The 21,032-nt window shown below is 47.7% G+C and overlaps 1 protein-coding gene across 9 annotated transcripts in view; it reads right to left on the minus strand.

Moving 5' to 3' along the window:
• Positions 1-21,032, minus strand: part of HDAC5 (histone deacetylase 5) — a 962,367-nt gene that overhangs the window by 155,454 nt on the left and 785,881 nt on the right. For all 9 annotated transcript variants that reach the window (XM_069237853.1, XM_069237857.1, XM_069237855.1 and 6 more), the window contains one exon: positions 8,297-8,384. In XM_069237853.1, the coding sequence (XP_069093954.1) occupies positions 8,297-8,384 (88 nt within the window). The remainder of the gene's footprint in view (positions 1-8,296; positions 8,385-21,032) is intronic.

Here is a 21,032-nt window from a genome sequence, read left to right on the forward strand (position 1 = left end):
TAGCGTGTTAAACAAGAAGTCATCCTCAATTGGTTCTGAATGCAAGGTGACGTTATGGAAAGCAGCTGCCCTTGCGATCACCTGTGTGTAAGATGTACTGTCCTCAGGAGGGGACGGCCTGGTAGGGTACGAGTCTGGGCTGTTGTCCGATATTGGAGCATCGTAAAGGTCCCATGCATCGGGATCATCTTGACTCATGGCAGTATGAGTCGGGGAGTGCATCAGTGGAGGAGTTGCTACTGGTGATGTGTGCACTGATGGTGGTGGAGAATGTGGTGGAGTTGTTTTCTTTGCCACCTTTGCCTGTGGCTCCTTGTCCTTTTCGTGAAAGGCAAGTTTTCTTTTTATTTTAATTGGAGGAAGAGTGGTTATCTTCCCTGTGTCTTGATGAATGTGGAGCCTCCTTTGAGTATAGTCTGGCTCTACAGCTTGAAGTTCCTCTCCAAATCTATGTTTTTTCATTTGGGAGGCCAATCCTTGTTCCTCTGTATAGGAACCTGTTTTCAGCTCCGAGGCTGGATGTTTCGGAACAGAAACTTTTTCGGAGGTCTTTTTAGGCTCCGAAGAAACCTTTGTAATTTTCGGCGTGGTGGTGTCTCGATGCCGAATTTGTTCGGTGCGCTGTGACGGTGCCGAAATTTCTCAGAGCCGATGTCTCAGGTCCGAGATTGCTGTGTGGCGGTATCTCGACCGGAGTCGGATGACTTCGACACCAGCGTGCCCTTTTTCGGTGCCTTGGCTCGGTCACCGCTTGTTTGGGTTAAGCCATGGCCTGTTGGCGGTGGCGTCCCCTGGGCTTTTGTTGACTTCTCGTGAGTCTTATGTTTCGACGTCTTACTCACGGTTTTCGGCGTTTCTTCGGCCTCGAGCTCTTCAGAGTCCGACTCTTGGATAGAGAAAGCTTCCTCTTCTTCCTCGAAACGCTCTTGTTCTGTGGGCGTCGACGCCATCTGCAGTCTTCTGGCTCTTCGGTCTCTTAACGTCTTTCTGGACCGAAACGCTCGACAGGCCTCACAAGTATCTTCCTTGTGCTCTGGGGACAAGCACAAGTTACAGACCAGATGCTGATCCGTATACGGATACTTATTATGGCATTTTGGACAGAAGCGTAATGGGGTCCGTTCCATCAGCCTTGAATTCACACGTGGCCGGGCCGACCAGGCCCCGACGGGGGATCGAAAAAACCCAGAAGGGCCACCGGAACTCTTCTAAATTCGGTGTCGATCTGTTGTAACTAACCCGATACCGAACGCAAACAATACCAACGTTTTTTTCCGAGATTCTAACTAACTTTCCGACCCGAAACACGGAGCGAAAAGGAACACGTCCGAACCCGATGGCGGAAAAAAAACAATCTAAGATGGAGTCGACGCCCATGCGCAATGGAGTCGAAATGGGAGGAGTCCCTCGGTCTCGTGACTCGAAAAGACTTCTTCGAAGAAAAACATCTTGTAACACTCCGAGCCCAACACCAGATGGCGGGATGTGCACAGCATGTGTATCTGCAGCTACACATGCCATCGAACATATAGATAGATAGATAGATATACATACATACATACCAAAGAGAGGAGGAGGAAATATATATTGTGCACCTCTCAAAAAGGGCATAACTACTGGAGACAAACAATGAGGGCGGATCCGGCAATTGCAAAAAAGCCAAAGTACGCTTTATCTGTGCCCAAAGTCTTGTCATACTTGGGTCAAAACAAACAAAACATTAGATACCTTTGTCTGCCTGCATAGTACCTCACCAACCCACAACACTGTCCCAACGACAGGCATAAGTTTCCATTGAGGGACGACTGGCTGGCAGGATTAAATAAGCCACCTCCAGAGGAAGTTTGATGGTGTTCAGCCGTCACCTCTCAATCTCCAAGCAAGAAGGTGGAGATTACAAAGGCCCGGGTGCGGAACCCTGCCCTGTTGCTGCCACAGTAGATCCTCCCAGAGAAGCAGCCTGATTGGAGGACAGATGCTCAAGTCCAGGACTGCTGTTCTTGTTCCCAATCTGGAGCCACAAGGATACTGGACAGGAGTGGTATTGGCTGGAAGGCATACTGGAGTCCTGACTTCCACTCAATGTGGAACGTGTCTCAGAATGAGAGACACCTTAGAAACTCCATTGCAGACTAGTGCTTCCAGTGCATGTTCTCTGCAGTGGTAAACAGATCGATTGAAGGTTCTGAGCACATCTGCCCTGGCACTCTGCAAATCCTGCCGTGCATTTCACCAGCAAGAAAATTCCCAGGTAATCCAGCTATCACGCCCGGTTTGCTGCAGTTCCATATGGCGGTGGTACTGTCCGTGAGCACCTGCACTATTCTCACCTTAATGGGCAGAAGAAGGAGGGCCTTTACGGCTACCTCCCACAGATGGCCACCACTGTCAACTTGGGGTAGGGAAGGGAGCGGGGTCTGTTGCTGACACAATCGCAGTCCAGCAACAACTTCTGCAGATATTTTGCAATCTTCTACAAAATCTGAAAAGTGGTTAGAGAGGTTCCTTTGGTGCTGGGCCCACTGAGACTTCAGTTCCTGCTGCAGAGCCCACATATGGCCTGCTTCAGAACCTGCTACCTGCTGTGCTTAATCAGTAGGATGCAGGAGGCCATCAGTCCCAGCAGCTTTAGGTCGACTTCAATGAAATCCAGGACTGAGGCTGAAAGCTCGGGATCATAGCCTGAATGTTCTGGACTACCTTTGCCAGGAAAAATACATGAAACAGAAGCGTGTCCAAAATGGCTCTGATGAAGAGGAGAATCTGAGAAGGATTCAGGTGCGATTTCAGCATGCTGATAGTGAGCCCCAAAGATGACAGTAGGTGTGTCATCTTCTGGAGGTGGTTGACAACTGCTTTGTGTGAGCCCGCCTTCAACTGCGGGCCATAGAGTTAGGTGAAGACTAGAACTCCTGACCTCCAATGTTGCGCTGCAACTTCTGGCACAGCAGCCTCTCAATATCCACTTCCTGCGGTAAGATGGACAGATGGCATTCCGTCAGTCGTTTTGGGGATGGTGGAAGGTGCGGCAGAGTGGAAATGCAGGGTAAGATGTACCCACCTTTCAGGCTAACTATAATACCTAGCTGTCTGATGTTATGGCCTGTCAGCAAGAATCGTCGGATCCTGTCTCCCACTGCGTAGGTAGAGTTGCTGGGCCTTAGTGGACTGGGTGGCCCATTGACCTTGATTGCGAGGGTGGTGTGTACCACAACCTGGAATGAAAATCTGCTGGGCACCTTGTTGAGGTTGGACTGGCAGGAGGTATGGGGCACCTCTGCCGAAGCTGAGAAAGTAGTGGTAGGGCTGATTGGGTTGGCGAGGTGTGGCCGATCAGCGCAGGAAGCATGCAGTGGCTGTACTCTCCTTGAACTGTTCGAGAGAAGTCTGCCTTGTTCCAACAGGCAAGTACTGTCAAAAGGCATGTCCATGAGCAACAACTGGACATCACCAGAAAAGCCAGAGGACTACTGGTGCTGCATAAAGAAAGGAACTAATGTCAGCAGCTCGTATACGCTCTGCAAGCCATTTTCAGAGTGGAACGGTGTCAATGCACAGATGTACTGCTAAAAAGTTTCTGGATTCAATCTGACGTCTGGGGAATATTCAAAATGTAAAGACTCTGTAGTTGTAAGTCTCTATCTGAAAATTCCTTGCTACTGTTCAGACCCAACCACAGCATGGAAAATACCCTCACCGCAGCCATTCGCAAGTCTCTGGACGGAGGAAACACTGCAACCCTCATCTTCCTGGACCTCTTCCCAGCATTAGACAATTGTCTCCCATCACATTGGCTCCTTCCTGACTAGAAGAACCTTGTCAGTCAGCCTGGCACAGTGCACCTCGTATGCCTGCGACCTCATGTGAGAGTTCAGCAAGGAAAACCCTTAAGCCTGACCCTCTTCAACACATACATGACTTAACTAGCCAGAATAATCTGCCCTCAAAACATCAACATCCTCTCCTATGTGGACGATATGCAACTCATTCTCTCCCTCCCAGACAAGATGCCCAGTACCCAGATCAATTTCAGCACCTGCATGACTGAAATCACCAACTGGACGAAGACCAACTGTCAGAAACTGAACACCGATAAGACCGAAATCATGATGTTCGGAAAGACGGCTAGTTTAATGTGAGTATGTTTGGAACTCTTAACTATTGAGACAGATCAGAAAGAAACAGATGTTACTTTCTGAACAAGTAGTGATTCATGTAGATGACTATTAAAACATTCAGAGAAGGCAATGATAAGCTTCACAGTGGTTTTATTTGACAATAATAATCATAAATCCTAATAATTCTAAAAAGGTACAGCTATTTTCAGGGATACTTGTTCCTTGAACCGGAAAATTGTGTCGCTATATATTCTAAAAGAGCTGAGCTTCTTAACTTAAAATTGTGTCAAAATTCTATTTAAAGAATGATAGCACACTCTATGCGTTTTGTGAGAGAATTAAAGTGGAATCTTCAGCCAATGGTGCCTTGCAGTGTGAATAGGCTTTATTTGAAATGAAAATAATATACTAAATATTCTGTTTCAGAAGAACAAGTTATTTATCTTCTCTAATGCGTTATCTGTAGAGACTATCTAGCTGAAGATTCCTTACTTTAGAATTTCCTGGCGTCAGCTTGGAATCTGGAATTTTTGCTGAGCAGTACCCTGAGCAAGCCATCAGGTGGTGCTGTTCGGATCTGAGTGGCGTCGTTGGAACTGTCTGTGACGTCACGGTTGCCTATAAAGGCGCGTAGGTCAGTTCTTTTTCCCACAAACGTCCACGCCCGAAACACAGAGCCATAGATAGAACAGTTCGCTCGTGCAAAAAAACTAGGGCCCTGAACAGGACAATTCTGACCCTAATAAATCAGTGGGGAGGCACGGGTTGGTGTAAAGAATCTGCAGCCTAACAGAGTCTGTATCAGATAATGCATTACTGAATGTAAGTGACTTGTTGATCCGATAGGGACTTCTAGCCGCAGATTCCTTACCTTAAAATAGATACCCAAGCCATGACCTCCTGGTGGTGGGTTGCTGATAGATCTTCTCAAATGAGAAAGTCCTATAGGACCGAACAGGCGCAGTGTCAGTCTCCCTGGTCCTAATTGTCCAGGCAATAGTGTTTTGCAAATGTGTGCAAGGACGCCCATTGTGCTGCCTGACAAATATCTAGGACTGGAACACCCCATGCTAATGCAGTGGTAGCAGTTTTGCCCCTCGGAGAATGAGCCCTCAAGCACTCAGGAGGCTGCTTCTTGGCCAGTGCATAGTAGATCTTAATGCAGAGGCCCAGGGCAAAATGGTTGGTTTTTGCACTGCCCGACCCTTCTTTGCTTCCATGCACCCCACAAAGAGTTGGCCATCCACCCAGAACTCTTTTGTGTGGTCAAGGTAGAACAACATCACTCTTTTTGGGTACAGTCGGTGAAGTCACTCCTCTTCCCTAGATGGATGCGCTGGAGCAAAGAAGGTGGGCATGGTGACAGTCTGACCCAGATGAAATGGGGTCACCACCTTGGGAAAGAAAGAGGCACGTGTTCTGAGAACACAGAGAGATACAGTGGCTTAGATGAAAGAGCTTGCATCTCACTCACCCTCCTGGCAGATATTATCACCACTAAGAAGGCCGTCTTGATGGTGAGCAGCCAGAAGGGACAGTTGTGTAAGGGCTTGAAAGGAGCAGACATGAGAAAAGTGAGGATCAGATTGAAGTCTCATAGAGGCATAACAAAGGGTGTAGGGTAGTGGTTCCCAACCTTTTGACTTCTGTGGAACCTCCACTTTATCATTACTGGACTACAGGGACCCCCACTGAATCATTATTGGAATCTGGGGACCGACCTTCCCCTTCCACCCATGAGTCATTACTGAAAGTTTGTTACCTAATCTGTTAATATTTTTTTATTTTCTAAGCAGTCGCGGACCCCCTGAGATGCTTCGCGGACCCCCAGGGGAACCTGGACCACAGGTTGGGAACCACTGGTGTAGGGAGAAACATATGTACAAGCTCTTTAAGAAATCTACGTGCAATAGGAGACTTGAAGGCTGATCAGACAGCCGAAGGAACGCCGATAAGGCTCTGAAAGGACCCAAGGCAGAACCCTACTGGGCAAGAGATAGGACAAAAAGAAGGATATCAGAAAGAGAAGCAGAAGGAGGATCAATAGATCTTTCTGCACAATAATGTACAAGGAGTTTCCAATGGCAGGCATATACCATATACCGTTTTATTGGATAGATGCCTGGTTGCCCAAATAACTTTACAGACTTTGGGAGGAAGGTCAAAGGCCGTCAACTGTTGCCACTCAATCTCCACACATTAAGGTGCAGAGTTGACAGGATCGGGTGGAGAACCTTCTCCCTGCTGTTGCGAAGAAGATCCTCCTGAAGGGGCGGCCTGATTGGAGGATCAATGCTAATTTTCGGAAGCTCGGACATCGTACTAGGACGACTTGGGGGCTGCAGTGGAGGGGGTGCTGTGTGGTGGACGACTTCTGGCCAGACCCTTTGGATCTGAAGGTACCACTACCTCGTCCTCGCACAGGATGTTGACCTGCTGGAGGACGGTGGCTGGTTTGTCGATGGCATTGTACCCTGCCCCTTCCGAAGCCTTGAAAGGGGCGAAAGGCAGACTGATAGCGAGGTGGCGCTGAAAGGCCAGAGGACCTGGCTGTAGCCGAAGAATCCTTGAAGCGCTCTAGCGCCGGATCTGCATTTTCACCAAATAGGTGCGAGCCATCGAAGATCAAGTCAATAAGGTTTGCCTGGACATCCCTGAAAAGCCAGATGTACGCAGCCAAGCGTGCCAACGATGGGCCACTGTCGATGAAATCGCCCTACCCAGCGAGTCCGTTGTGCCCAAACCACACCTTATTGTAAACTTTGCTGCATCTCTCCCATCTTTAACAGCTTGTGTGAGAGTGTCCCGCATGCCCTCGGGACCTGGGGCAGCACCTGTGCCACCGTATCCCATAAAAACGGCCCAATAGGCATTAGGTGTTTACAGACCTCAATGCCACATTTTCTTCCCAAGCTGCTCCAGCCTCTTGGATTTCCTATACGGTGGAGCAGAAGGAAAAGCACCATGGGAAGTGGAGGCCTGGACCACCAAGCTCTCTGGGGTGTTGGGCAAGGAAACTAGGATCATTTGGAGCTGGATGATGGCAGCGGCCAATTGTCTTATTTACAGGAGCCCCTGTGCTGGGTTTGGACCACATCCCTAGCAGGACATCAGTGAGGGCTTCTTTAAAGGGTAACACTGGTTCCGAAGTGGAAACTCCCGCCTGAACCACCGCAGTGAGGAGGTAAGTCCTGACTGGCACCGTAGCTCGAAGTCAGCCCTGGCATCGGTTCGCACCTGGAAATTCGATGTTCCCGAGTAGTCTTGTCGGACTTCTTCTTGTGCCTCTTCCCCGAGTGCCAGGAGAACCTTGAGTACGAAGAAGAGGACTTGGGGCTCCTGGAGCGGTCCTGCATCCTCCTGCTTGAGCAGGACCATGACTTCCTAGGAGTCGTGCCAACCGGCGTCAACTGCTGGGCAGCGATGAGCTTCAGGGACAGCTCTCTCAAAGCTTTCGGGGCCACTGCCGAGCAGTTGGAACACGACTTCGAGTCGTGGTCTCGGTTAAAACACCAGAGACATACCTAGTGGGGGTCCGTCACTGACACGGCGCAATGGCAGGTGCCAAACGGCTTAAACACCATCTTCACCAATGTCATCCTGCAAAAACTTCAAAAAGAGTTAACATAAAGGTAAAAAAAAGGCCTGTCAAAAAAAGACAGAGGGTAGTTCGATTCCAGATCTGACCTTAACTGGCATGGAAGGAAAAGAACTGGCGTACATGCGCTGGGGTAGTGCCTTTATAGGTGACCGTGAAGTCACAGATGGCCCCAATGACGCCAAGCGGATCCGAATGATGCCATCCAACGGTGCACAGGGTACTGCTCAGCAAAAATTCCGGATTCAAAGCGGACGCTAAGAAATTCTAAAGTAAGGAATTCACAGTTAGAAGTCTTTATCTGATATTAAAATACTATCTGTGGAAATGTTTTCCAGGATGCCGCATAAGGGTAGATATCCCTCCAATGTTCACAAACCTCAAAGGATATACGTTTCTCCATAAATCTGTTTTGTCTGCATTTCAAAGCATGTAAACTACATACATTTAGCTGCATGCCATTCAGCTCTCTGAAAACAAAGATCTTTTACCACTTCAGGTAAATGCCTACACTCATTTGAAAGCTAAATATTCCTGCATACAAAAATTGTCCACCCACTGGCATCTTCACAGATCTTACCCAATCAACAATGAGTATTTTGCTGACATTCAGCTTCTGCTGGAGGAGTTTGGCGGTGATTGCAACAGAGTTAAAGAAACAGAAGCCCCTGAAATAAGAAAAAAAAACTGTATTAGGCACTGAAGCAAAAAAGGTTGCAACTGCCCCTCTCCCATCCAAGGTAGCTCATCCAAGAAAGAGATACCTTTGGATTCTCTATCTTATGGCAAGTGTGCACATATCCCTCCTGTCGGAGGGTAAGAAAAATGTTTTCTTTCTTGCTTACTGTAGTTTGTGATATTTAGTCTTCACTAAAAAGGAAACTTTTACTTACCCTGTAAGCACTTGCCATCTATTGTTGGGCTTGGATGTGTACAACTTGTTTTTCTTTGAAGACGTCTTTAGAGTCACAAGTTATAGGGACTCCTCCTATGACTGGTTATGTGCTTGTGTAAAAAAAATAAAAAAAATAAGGCGCAACCTGATAAACCTGGAGATCTGGGTAATTAATCAAAAGCACACAACAATGATCCCCTTGGAGGGAGAAATAAACCTAACCTCCCTTGACCAACGATAACTGTACAATTAGATATTGGTCACATGCAAATATCCGATGAACAAATATTGTATCAATATGGCAAAGTTATGATCAACATTTCATATTGTAGGTGCTCTGAAAGACCAGCAACATAAGTGAATAAAGTGTGCATATTTACAACATCTACAATCTAGGGACTGATTTTTAGTACAACGTCAACAGCTGAACTCAAAGTTAGAGCACATTGTGTAGAATTATTTTATCAATATCAGTCCACTAGTAATAAGTTGATGCTTCAAACCCACAGTTGGTTATTTCGGGGTCATCATCAGGACCAACATAGTAGTAACCAACTCAGGTCAACTGCTGTATTCACCCAGATTCATGGGTGAAAAACAATAATGGGAAGAAATCCAAACTTGATGTAGTCACCACCATACAGAGATCGGTGGTGCAGGCCCAAACATATATAGAGCTGTGGCTGAGGCACTGATGAACGATTTAACAAATGCCTTGTGTGGTTCAGAGTAGGCGACAATTAACTGTTTACTTTTACAAAAGGATTTTGTCCTGTCAATGTATTTCAATAGGGCCCACTTTACATCTAGTGTGTGAAGTGCTCTTTCTGGTACTCAGTCTGGGCGTGGGAAGAAAAATGGGAGTTCAATAGTCTGGTTGTGGTGGAAAGTAGAGGTCACCTTGGGTAGAAACTTTGGGTTAGTTCTAAGAACTACCATGTGAACCTGAACCTTAAATAAAGGCTCTTCCAACATGAGAGCCTGGATATCGCTGCTGACACATGACTAGAAACACCACTTTCCCAGACAAAAATTGGAAAGGGCAAGAATAAAGGGGCTCGAAAAGGTGATCATATGAGCCTAGTGAGGACTGCATTGAGGCTCCAGGACGTGACCGGGGGTATCCTAGGAGGGATAACCCTCTTAACACCTTACATGAATGATTTAATGACAGGAACCCTGAACAGAGAAGGGTGTCCCCTGTTCTTCAAGTATGCTGTCATTGCCGTCAAATGTAAACAAATAGATGTGTAAAGCCAGGCCTGAGCATTGCAAGTGAAACTGGTAACAAACTATGTCCTGCACTGCTGGGTTTAGTGGGTCAATGTGTTTGAGTAGGCAGCAGTGGCTGAACCTCTTCCACCTTGCCATATAGCAGGCTTGAGCAGTGGGTCGGCAAGCATCTTTGAGAATGGATAAATGGCCCTCTGATGAGTTCAAAGGACAAATTGAGATAACCAAACTCTAGGATCTCCGGAACCAAATAGCCAGGTTGAGCTGCCGGGGATGTGAAGCCTAGGTATGCCGTGGTGTTAAGTGAGAAAGTCCAGCCTGTTGGGGAGCTTCTCATGAGGGACTACAGATAACTCGAGGGAGTTGTGAACCACAGTGTCTGGCCCATGTGGGAGCAACCAGGGCAAGGGTGAGGGAGATCTGCCAGTGTTTCCGTATGATGAATGGAAGGAGTGGGAGATGGAGGAAAACATAGGCCACTATCTTGACCAGTTCATCCATAGTGCATTGCCCTTGGACTGTGGGTATGGAAACCTGGAGACAAAGCATGGGCATTTGGAGTATTTGGCAGGTGCAAATAAATCTATGTCTGAAAACCCCAAGAGTTGGAAATAGGGGAGCAGGACTTTAGGGTGGAGTTCCCCCTGGTGTAGTTGTTGCTGCATCCTGGACCCTCTGGTCTGCAAAGTCGTTGCCCGTTCCGAGAAGGTATTCTGCTAGCAGGCGTACTTCGTAGGGGATTACCCAACACCATAAATCCGGCAGTAATGACAAAAGTCGGGAGTAGTGTGTGTGCCCCTCCTCTTTTTCCAGGTAGTACATGGCAGTCATTTTGGCTGTTTTGATCAGGACTGTCTTGTGGTGTGCTGTTGGACCTCTGGCTTGAAGCCAGAGAAATGGAGTCAAGCATGCCTGTGGATTAGGATGCTGGAATTTATGCCTCTGGTAGCGGTGGCAGGTACATTGAAAGCATACCTGATGTTGGTGTTGGAGATTGTTTGCCCTTCTCAGTGACCAGTGTTGGATTGGGTCCCCCATATTGTCCTACTGGGCACAGTCACAGCTCAACAACAATTCTAAGGAGTTGACAATACACCAATGAGTTGCAGATTGTGAGGCAACATTTTTCCCACCACAATATTTTTACTCCCTGTAGGAAAGTACCACCTTTTTGGCATGGTTACCCCCACTTTTTGCCTGCTGTCAGTGTGTTTTGACGGTGTTCACTGGTATCCTGCTAACCAGGACCCCAGTGACTGTGCTCTTGCCCCCTAAATGTGGTTGCTTAGGACTTAGCACATCCCACAATCGGCATACTGGTGCCCCCATGTAAGTTCCTAGTACATGGTACTTAGGCAGTGCTTAATTTGTAAATAAAAAGGTGCTGGTGCCCATAGCCCTGCTCTTAAACATGCGGCTGCTGCAATTAAATGTGTGAACACGGAATACTGAGGCGGCGTAATCCTGAAGCCATCTCGGGCCTCTTCAATCCACATCAAGCCACTCCCTGCCCCTTCAGGTTACTCTTGCAGCTTTCTACTTTCTCCCTTTATGACGCTTTTTGTGTCTTTCGCTCGCAGCACATGCTTCAGGCAGAAGAATAAGGCCCGGCCCAAAGAAATAAGTGCTGGTGCTCAGCACCGGAAACAACAAGCACAAATTAAGCACTGTACTTAGGTACCCAGGGCATTGGGGCACTTGGGTTCCCCATGGGCTGCAGCATGTACTGTGCCACCCATGGGAGCCCATGCAAAATGTGTCTGCAGGCCTGCCACTGCAGCCTGCGTGAAAAGGTGCATGCACCCTTTCATCATAGGTCACTGCACCAGGTCAATTTAAGTCACCCCTATGGTAGGCCCTCTCAGCCCAAAGGGCAGGGTGCAGGTAGCCGAGTGTGAGGGCAACCCTGCACTAGCAGAGGTTCCCCGACGAACTCCAGATCCATTTTCCTGGACTTTGTGAGTGTGGGGACACCATTTTACAGTCACAGATCACCACCTGTTTCCAGCTACATAATGGTAACTCTGAACCTAGGCATGTTTGGTATCAAACATGTCGGAATCAGACCCCAGTACTGTAGCCAAAATTGGCTGTATGATTTCAGGCACTCTGGGGGCTTCTTAGAGGACTCCCAGCACTGCTCCTACTAGTCTTCTGGGGTTTTCTGGGCAGCCCACGTTGCTGCCACCCCACAGACAGGTTTCTGCCCTCCTGCTGCTTAGCCAGCTCAAGCAGAGAAAGAATGAAAAAAAGGATTTCCTTTGGGAAAGGTAGGCAACACCCTCTCCCTCTGGAAATAGGTGTTACATGGCTTGGGAGGGGTAGCCTCCCCAAGCCACAGGTATACTTTGAAGGATGTGCCCTCCTTGCAAAAACCAGTTTGCACCAGTACAGGGACCCCGATCCCTGCTATGGCACGAAACTGGACAGTGGAAAGGGGAGTAACCACTCCCCTGTCCGTCACCACCCCAGGGGTGGTGCCCAGAGCTTCTCCAGGTGGCAACTTGATTCTGCCATCTTAAATCCAAGGTGGGCAGAGGCCTCTGGGAGCATCTGAGTGGCAAGGTCAGGCAGGTGACGTCACAGCCCCGTCCTGATAGCTGGTCACCCTTCTAGGTGCCCAATCCTCCTTCCTGGGCTATTTAGGGTCTCCCTACAGGGTGGGTCTTCAGATTCGACGTGCAAGAGTCCAGCATGACTCCTCTGCATCATTTACTTCATCTTCTGCACACCAGGACTGCAACTGGACTCCCAGGAACCGACAATCTGCAACTCCAGAAACGATTCCGCTCTGCAACACTGTTTCTCAGGCTCCTTCCAGCAACTGCAATATTTCCCTGGCTGTGCATCCTCTGAGAGCGACGAGTTTGCAGCCTGCACAAGAAGCAAGAAGTAATCTCCCTTGGAGTGAAGGAGTCACTCCCCAGCATCTGCAGGCACCAATTGCAACAACGATCGGCTGCATGGATCCTCTGTCCTACGAAACTGCGTGGATCCTGCCTCACAGGTGGTGGTCTGGAGTGGTCCCCTTGGTCCTCTCTACCAGCTGTCCAACTTGGGAGACGGTAAGCCGTTGACTCTCCTTGCAGGACAGTACCCCGGTGCACCGTGATTCTTGCAAGTACCAAGGCTTGTCTCTTCCTCCTCCAAGGGATCTTCAGGCTCCGTGTAGCGCCCCATCCTACAGCACTCTTCCCTGCAAACCACGGTCCCCTGACCGCTGCTCCAGCGACGTGGGATTCCTCTCCAGGTACGCTAAGTGTACCTCACTGCAACTTCTGTGCCTGCTGCCTTTGAGTTGCCTGTGGGTGCTGCATCCTCCTCTTCTGACTCACCTCATTGCTGAGGGTCACCTGGGACTCCCCTCCGCAGGTTGAGTTCCCCTGGACCTTGCTGGTCCCCGGCAGCTCTGAAACTCTTCATCTGCGACTCTTGCCTTTGCCAAGGCTTGTTGGTGGTATTCCAACACCAATGACTGACTGACACTCTTTTTCTGTCATAGGACATTGCCAGCATCACTTCTGGAACTCTTCGCCTGCTACAGTGCTGCACAGCTGACTCCCTGGCTCCACCGTCGACCTGCTCCTGCATCGCCAGAAGGGTGGGTAGTTGCTCCTGCCCCAAGTGAACACTCCACCTTGAACTGGACTTGGTCCCCTTCATTTGTAGGTCCTCTTCTGTAGGGATCCAGCTTTGGTTTCCTCCCGTCTTGCTTGGGTCTTGCACAGTCCTTTTCCAGAGTTTACCTGTGGGTTTGGGGAAGAACCTGGTACTTACCTCTTCTCTCCTGGTCGTTGGGGGGGCACCCTGGTACTTACCATTTGGGGTTCCTAGTTCCTCCAGCTCCCCTCTACAGATTCCACTTCCTTGGGTGGGGGGGCTGCCTTTCACATTCCACTTACTTAGTATATGGTTTGGTCTCACCCTAGGGCCTTCACTATGTTCTATGGTTTTTACTATTTGCTATTGCTTTCTATGCTAATCACGGATTTCTAATGTGTATATAATAGTGTGTTTACTCACCTCCTAGTGGAGTATTGTCTATTCAGTATTTAGTATTTGTGTTACCATAATAAAGCACCTTTATTTTTGTAACACTGTGTGGTTCTTTCATGTATGTAAGTGCTATTTGGCTGTAGTGGTATTGTATAAGCTTTGCATTATATCCTAGATAGGTCTTGGCTGCTCATCCACAGCTACCTATGACAGCCCTGGCTTCCTAGACACTGTCTACACTACACTAATAGGGGATACCTGGACCTGGTATAAGATGTACCACAAATGTGTCTGGTGGGAGCTGGGCTGTAGTGTAGGGTGGGTCAGATGGTGAGGGCTTGTACTTCATCAACCCTCGGGTGATAACTCTGGTCTTGAAGGGATCTTTGAATACCTCTTGCATAGCTTAGACATTCCCTTATGCATAGGCAAAAACTGGGTGTGGGCGAGCATTTCCCCCAGAAGTCCTCCTCTTCTGGAATTTTATGTAAGTCCACCTTGTGAAAGGTGACCACCCTGTGAACTACCCTGTGGTAAGAGGTGGTACTGCTGGGAGAGGAAAGTTACAGGTTGGGGTCTTTGTCACCTGGAGAGACAACCCCATAATCATCCCATGGGTCATCCTGGGTCAAATGGAGCATCTTAAGGATCTAAGGGCTCCACTTCCCGTAGGAAGACGGTGTAGACCTTACCCGGGAAGGAGGCTATGATCCCTGTGCTGGTGAAGGGGAAGGAGGAGGTAGTGGAAGAGAATTAGAAGGATGGGGAGAAGGAGGAGAATGATGAGGAAGAAGGTCAGGCCTTGGGGCAGTTGACTGGTATCCCTATCTTCATGCTTCTTCAGATTTGGAGCTGGAGGGAGTTCCATGCTGGCTGTGTACCTGACCGTGGGCTTGACGCCCGGCCACTAGAGGGGTGGTGAGTGGCTTGGTATGAACTAGTGCTCACAAAAGTCATCTTGTGACGCTGGCTCGGCATGGGATGCAGTGCTTGGATTTCAGAGTCCGAGGGGAAATCAGGTTCTGGGCTGAAGGACGCAATCTGTTCAACCTCTCCTTCCACTTCAACATCTACCATGAAGGTATCAGGAGCATTGTTGCCTCGGTGTTGCTCCATGGTGTGTCGAGCAAGTCAACGATCACAAAAGTTACGGATGGTCTTTTTGGAGAGGAAGGTGAGCCAAGCGGAGCAGAAGGCCTTGTTATTGTCCAGGAACAGGCAGAGGTTGCAAACTGAGTGTTGATCTGCCCACGAGTATTTGGGATTACACTGTGGACAGCAGAGAAAGAGCGTATTTCCCATTACAGTACTTGAATTCTCAAGCACGAGACTCGAGGAAAGAGGCCAAAGAGAAGTGAAGCCCAGAGTGGTGTGTCGACAAACTTTAACACACAGATCCGATGGAGGGACCACAACAAAACGGAAAAAACACTTGACACTGAATGACTGTTTGAAGGCTACCAGGAACGGGGAACTCAAGGGGCCCCAACGATAAGTCCCACGCAGCACACCCGACCCGACAGTGGTTGAAAACAATCCAATTATGGAGTTGATGCCCACGCACATTACCATTCATTTGAGTCACTATACCTTGTGACTCAAAAGACTTCTTTGAAGCAAAACAAGTTGTAGACATCCGAGCCCAACACAAGATGGCAGGAGCATGCAGAACTTATTTATTTGTATCGACAGCTACACATACCACGAACTTTAAGTTACATGCAGTTAAGTTTAAGTTAGATGCAAGTTGCAAACAATTAATCTTTCAATCATATTAAATAGCTTATCACAGTGTGACAATTCAGCTCCCAAACAAGTGTGCACTTTAATATGTTTCTTCGATTTCTTGGCACTCTGCTTACTCTGGCACAGACAGGTCTGCGTTCTGTAGTTTCATCAACAGTCTATGTGGGTTAGGTAGGGGTGTGTGTGCACTTCGGTTATCCTCCATTGTCCTAGCCCAGTTAATGTGAAGTGATATATGGAGTGAGGAATTTCCTTAATGCAGCGTTCAATAGGACGATGAAGACAGTGTTAACTATACCGTTGTTTTTGCTTTGAGAATTTTATAGTAGGGTTCCGTTTACCATACCTGAATCAACTGCAGCTTACAGGTGTATGCCTATCTTGCATTTCATGCTGCTTAGAAAGAATGGCTTGGTTTCAAGAGACACTACAGTGGTTATATAAACAGCAGCAGTGAACAGTGGTGCTGGAAAATATTAATGGTATGGTGCCTTAAACACCTGCTGCAATTCGTACCTGGTACTGCATACCAATGAAGCACTGAAAAAGAGGGCTAATGTATGACATATGATGTGGAACACTGATAAGTACTATACATGCTGAAACTTAACGTTTTGGAAAATTCATTACAATATGATGGAAAAAGAGCTTTGTGTAAACTTTAGAGCAATTATAACATTATTCAGTGCTCCCCCCCCTGACTGTGCACTGAGGGACTGGCCCATTGCCCGGAATCAGCAGACTTGGTGTTGTACAAGTGCACCTTTGGACAGAAGACAAACCTTGGCAGCACGTCTTGGCTTTAGGACTTAAAAAGTGGTTACGTTGAATGGTGTGCAAACTAGGAATTTGTATCTTTAGGTTAGCTAGTTCTTACATCAGGGTCAAATAAGTTCTACCTTGTTCATGCTATCCATCTTGCTATCCATGCTATCATGGATCACGCTTTTCATCTTTATGAATATTGTTTTCCCTCGAATGAGGGTGTAAAATGCTCTCGGTGCCAAATGGATTGCTGTCAACTGAAGGTAGTTGATAGCACAACCCTGCTGATCCTGCATTCAGGTACCCTGGATCATTGTGTGGTTGAAGTAAGCACCTAAAGCCATGAGAGAGTCTGTGGTAAAGGTTACCTGCGGTTGAGTGTTGCAAAATGATCTGCCCGGCAACAAGTTCTTCTGGTTCCATCTCATTAGACTGTGCTTAACACTGGGCTCCAACATCGGATCTTCGTCTTGAAACTCTGCTTGTGACCACTGCCTTGCTACATACTCCTGTAGTGGAAGCATGTGTAATTTTACATGAGGCACAACTGCTAGGCATGAAGCCATCATCCCCAACAGTTTCATTACCATCCCAACAGTCATGGGATGTGATGCCTGAAAAAGAGTCAGCAACCTATAAAATGCCATCTGTCTCTTCTTGGGTAGGCTTTCCCTGCCACACCATTTACCACCTTCCCTAGAAAGGGCTAGGTTTGGAGGGGGTGGAAATGGGACTTTTTCGAGTTGGCCTTGAACTGTAGTGTACACAACAGAGATGCTGCATGTTAAGTATGTGCCAGGCACTGCTGCTTCTCTTGATCAGCCAGTCACCCAGAAGTGGAAATACATGAATAATGTTGCAAATTAAGAGTGCAGCCACAACCCCCAAGCTCTTGGTGAATACTCTTGAAGATGCCATGATCACAAGTAGAAGAACTTATACCTGGCAGTGTTGTCCACTTACAACAAATTGCAGGTAGCAGTGATGGACTGATGGCTAAAGTACGCATCATTGCAGTTGAGAGTTTCCATGTAATCTCCCATAGAGCAGCGGTATGATGTCATGCAGTGTGGTCATCCTGAGTCGTTCTGACAGGATGTACTGGTTTAACAGTCTGAGGTCTAAGAGAGACCGCAGATATCCATTCTTTCACAGGACGTTAAAGGACAGGAAGTGGACTCCTTAGTCCCAAAGGCGCAGAGGGATCTCAGTGACACTTCTGGTGAGAAGCGCTTGTACTTTCTCCTGCAATAGACATAGGTGATCTTGACTCATTGTGTCATGGCAAGTTGGTATGTTTGGTGGTCTGGATGGCATTTGAGAGGCTGCCTTGGTGCTGGACCCACTGGAACTTCAAATCCCATAATGCAGAGCCAGCATAAGCAATTTGGCATAATCGATAACCAGGACCCTGGAGCTTAACAGGCCAAGTAATCTCAGAGCTACTCTCGCTGAGATCCAGGACTGAGGCGTAAATGCTGGGACAATAGCCCAAATACTCTGGGCTGGCAAAGGAGGGATGATTCTGAACTACACAGTGTCCAAAACAGCTCTTACAAAAAGAAGCCTTTGCAAAAGAGTCAGTGCGACTTCAGCTCGCTGATCAAAACCATAATGTCAGGAGGTTCTCCATTGTCTGGAAGTGGGCCCGACTGACTGTGTCAAGTCCTCCTTCAACAGTCAGTTGTCGAGGGAAGGGAAAACTGGCACCTCCAACCTCCGAAGATGGGCAGCAATCCCCAAAATCACTTTTGTGGAGACCGCGAGAGGCACTCATGAAGCCTTAGGAAAACACAGCAAACTGAAAATGCTCTTGGTCTACTTTGAATCTCAGTTAATATTTTTAGACTGCAGGACAAGTATACATGTCACGCTTCCATCCAGATGCTCTGATCCAGAGCAGACATAACCTGGGCCAGGGTGAGCATTTTGAAATTGTCCTTCCGTAGGGTAGTATTTAAAGAGTGAAGATTTAAGACAGACTGAAGCTCTCTGTCCTTCGGCATGAGACAATAGCAAGAGAAACTACCTATCCCTATTTTAGTCCTGAACCCTCTCAAAGGCTCCTTTGGGGAATAAAGAGCACAACTCTTGCCTTAGAATGAACAGGTGCTCCTCTGAGAGCCATTTCGATGAGGGAGGAAGGTGTGGTGGGGCAGAAGGAAAAGGTAGGGAATAGCAATACTGCAAGATTTGGAGGATTCATCTATCAAATGTGATGGAAAGTTATCCTGGAGAAAGTAATGGATCTTGCTTCCAACAAGGTGTTCGTACGCCATTAATGGCAAGCTACCACAGTTTCGAGGCAGTTACCGCAGGGAAGGGAGACTGGGAGAATTAATGCCTGTGGTGACCTGCATGTTGCCTGCCAGATCCATATTAGAAGCCTTGAAAAGACTGGAGTGACTACAGAGTGGGCTGGAGAAACTGGAATGGCTTGTACACCAGATGTGGTGAGGAAACTGTTTGGCAGGGGCCGGAGGTACCAGAGAGAATACTGTGGCACTACTCTGCCTAAAGTGTTCAAAGGCAGAATCAGCTTTTATGCTGAATAGACGTTAGGAAGCTGTAGGTCTCCAAACTAGAGCCAGCTGCTGTCCCCTGTCAATCGGTAGGCCCAATAAACAAAACACTGAATGCCCTCTTTGCTAAGCTAAGCTAAGCAAAACGAACATTCAATTTTTGAATGCCTCAATCCTCTTTGACTCCCTTTTCAGAGGGTGTGGGGGCATGGGAGTCTAATGAACTGGGGTTCACCTTGCTGGCAGAAGCCTGGACAACCAAACTCTCTGAAGTGAGATGGTGTGCAAGCAAATCAAGGATGCCATTACCCAGAATATGGGGTCTGGTCACCAAGTTACTTACTGGTGGGCAACATCAGGGCTTAGACCAAGTGCCCATTAAGGTATCAATATAGGCTTCATATAACGGAAGCAAGGGCTAAGATAAGGCTGGCCCTTATGTAAGAACATTTGTCTTGACTGCAACAGAAGGCAGTTATAGGTACAGGGCCTCAGCTGCTTGTTGAATTACCACAGAAAAGAAAGCTTTATCCTTCGTTGGAGGCCCAAGAGGCAAATTTAACCCTGTATCAAGAGATGTACCAAGCCTACTGGCCTCCTATAGATCCATGTAAAGACAGTCATCATCATAATGGGGAACGGGGTAAATGATCCCCATCCCAACTATCTTCATCTCTCGAGGGTGGCAAGCTCTGGTCAGATTCGGAGCCAAAAGACAATGGAGCATCAATGGGAGCATCTGAGGTAGTGGAAGCATAGGATCGAACTGTATGGTTGCATAGGGACGTTTGCTCTGTAGCAGATTTGGAACAGGACCTTGGTTGGGACTGAGTTGAAGCTGGTTCAAGGTCGATACCAGATTCTCCTCCAGTGTTGGCATAGATGAAGGAGGAACTGACATTGGTCTTGGAGCCAGGGTGAAGTCTGTATCGGAGTTGGTGCTGAACCCATAGCAGTGCTGATGAAATCCAACTGAGGGCCCAAAATCGCGCCAGGGGGAGGAGGAAGAGTGTTAATGATACGCGGTACGGTCTCTCTTAAAGGCCTCAACCTGCTGCAGTGTTGCTGATGGCCTGTGGTACTCTGGACACAGTGGGATCAACTATGGACTCAGATCCTCAATCAGTGATCTGGAGTCAGATGGATTGGCACCTTTATGCGCCCTCACAACTTCTCCTTTGAAGGAGAGCAGCGGGATGGGGTTGAGTCCCACTTTCTTATGTTTCCACTTGGACTTTGACTCACTGGAGGACTTGTCCTAGGAACAGCCTCGAAAACATGTCCACATCCTTGACTTGGCATAAGAGCGGGTGTTGCAGAAGCCTGTGACCTCTTCCTGAGTTTGGTGACATACAGCTTCACTGTCCTTGATCACTTTGGGTGCATGATGGATTACTCACTGCACGAAATGAGAGACGTGACCTGAGCACGAACAGTAAAGGTACACCTTGTGCGGGTCCATGACCAGCATCTATTCTGCAGTTATGCCATGGTTTGAAGCCTGTAGTTTTAGGAGGGAACATCATTTCTTTGCACACTGGATTTCATTTTGAGAGTAATTGAAAGACCAATTAAAGTGGAATTCCGGGTCTGTGTTTCAAGGCACGTAAAGAAAGAAACAGACGTCGATGCGCAGGGTGGCATTTATATGGAGGTCTGCTCTGTCACTCGCGGGGCAGAACGAAGCCCAAACAGAGTCGCACAGCATGACTTAATAGTGCACAGGAGCACTGCTATGAAAAGTTTCCAAATTCAGTCTGGTGGTTGGAGAATATTCCATAGGAAAAGAATCTGTAGTATCAATCAGAAATATATTTCAATTTCATAACGCTGACTATTCCTATTTCAATTTTTATTTTATTGCCACAGATGATAAAAGCATAAACCTAGTCCCAAATAGGAGCAGAGCCCTGAAGATCACACAACACTCGGATGTGGACTCAAGCACTAAAACTAAACCAATGCAGCACTTTCAAAGTAGGGGAGATGTTTCTGAACATTTTTTAGTTGTGATTATCTGTGGGTCACAATGGAGACTCTGAGATCACAGAGTAGTACATTGCAGCTGACAGGTTGTCACAGCTTTATTTTGCTCAATAATGTAAGCTAATACGATGCTTACTACTTGTAATGAACGAGGCTAGGTTGTGGAAGTATTT

This window comes from Pleurodeles waltl, chromosome 6 (assembly GCF_031143425.1).
Source record: "Pleurodeles waltl isolate 20211129_DDA chromosome 6, aPleWal1.hap1.20221129, whole genome shotgun sequence".
In the NCBI taxonomy this organism is placed as follows: domain Eukaryota; kingdom Metazoa; phylum Chordata; class Amphibia; order Caudata; family Salamandridae; genus Pleurodeles; species Pleurodeles waltl.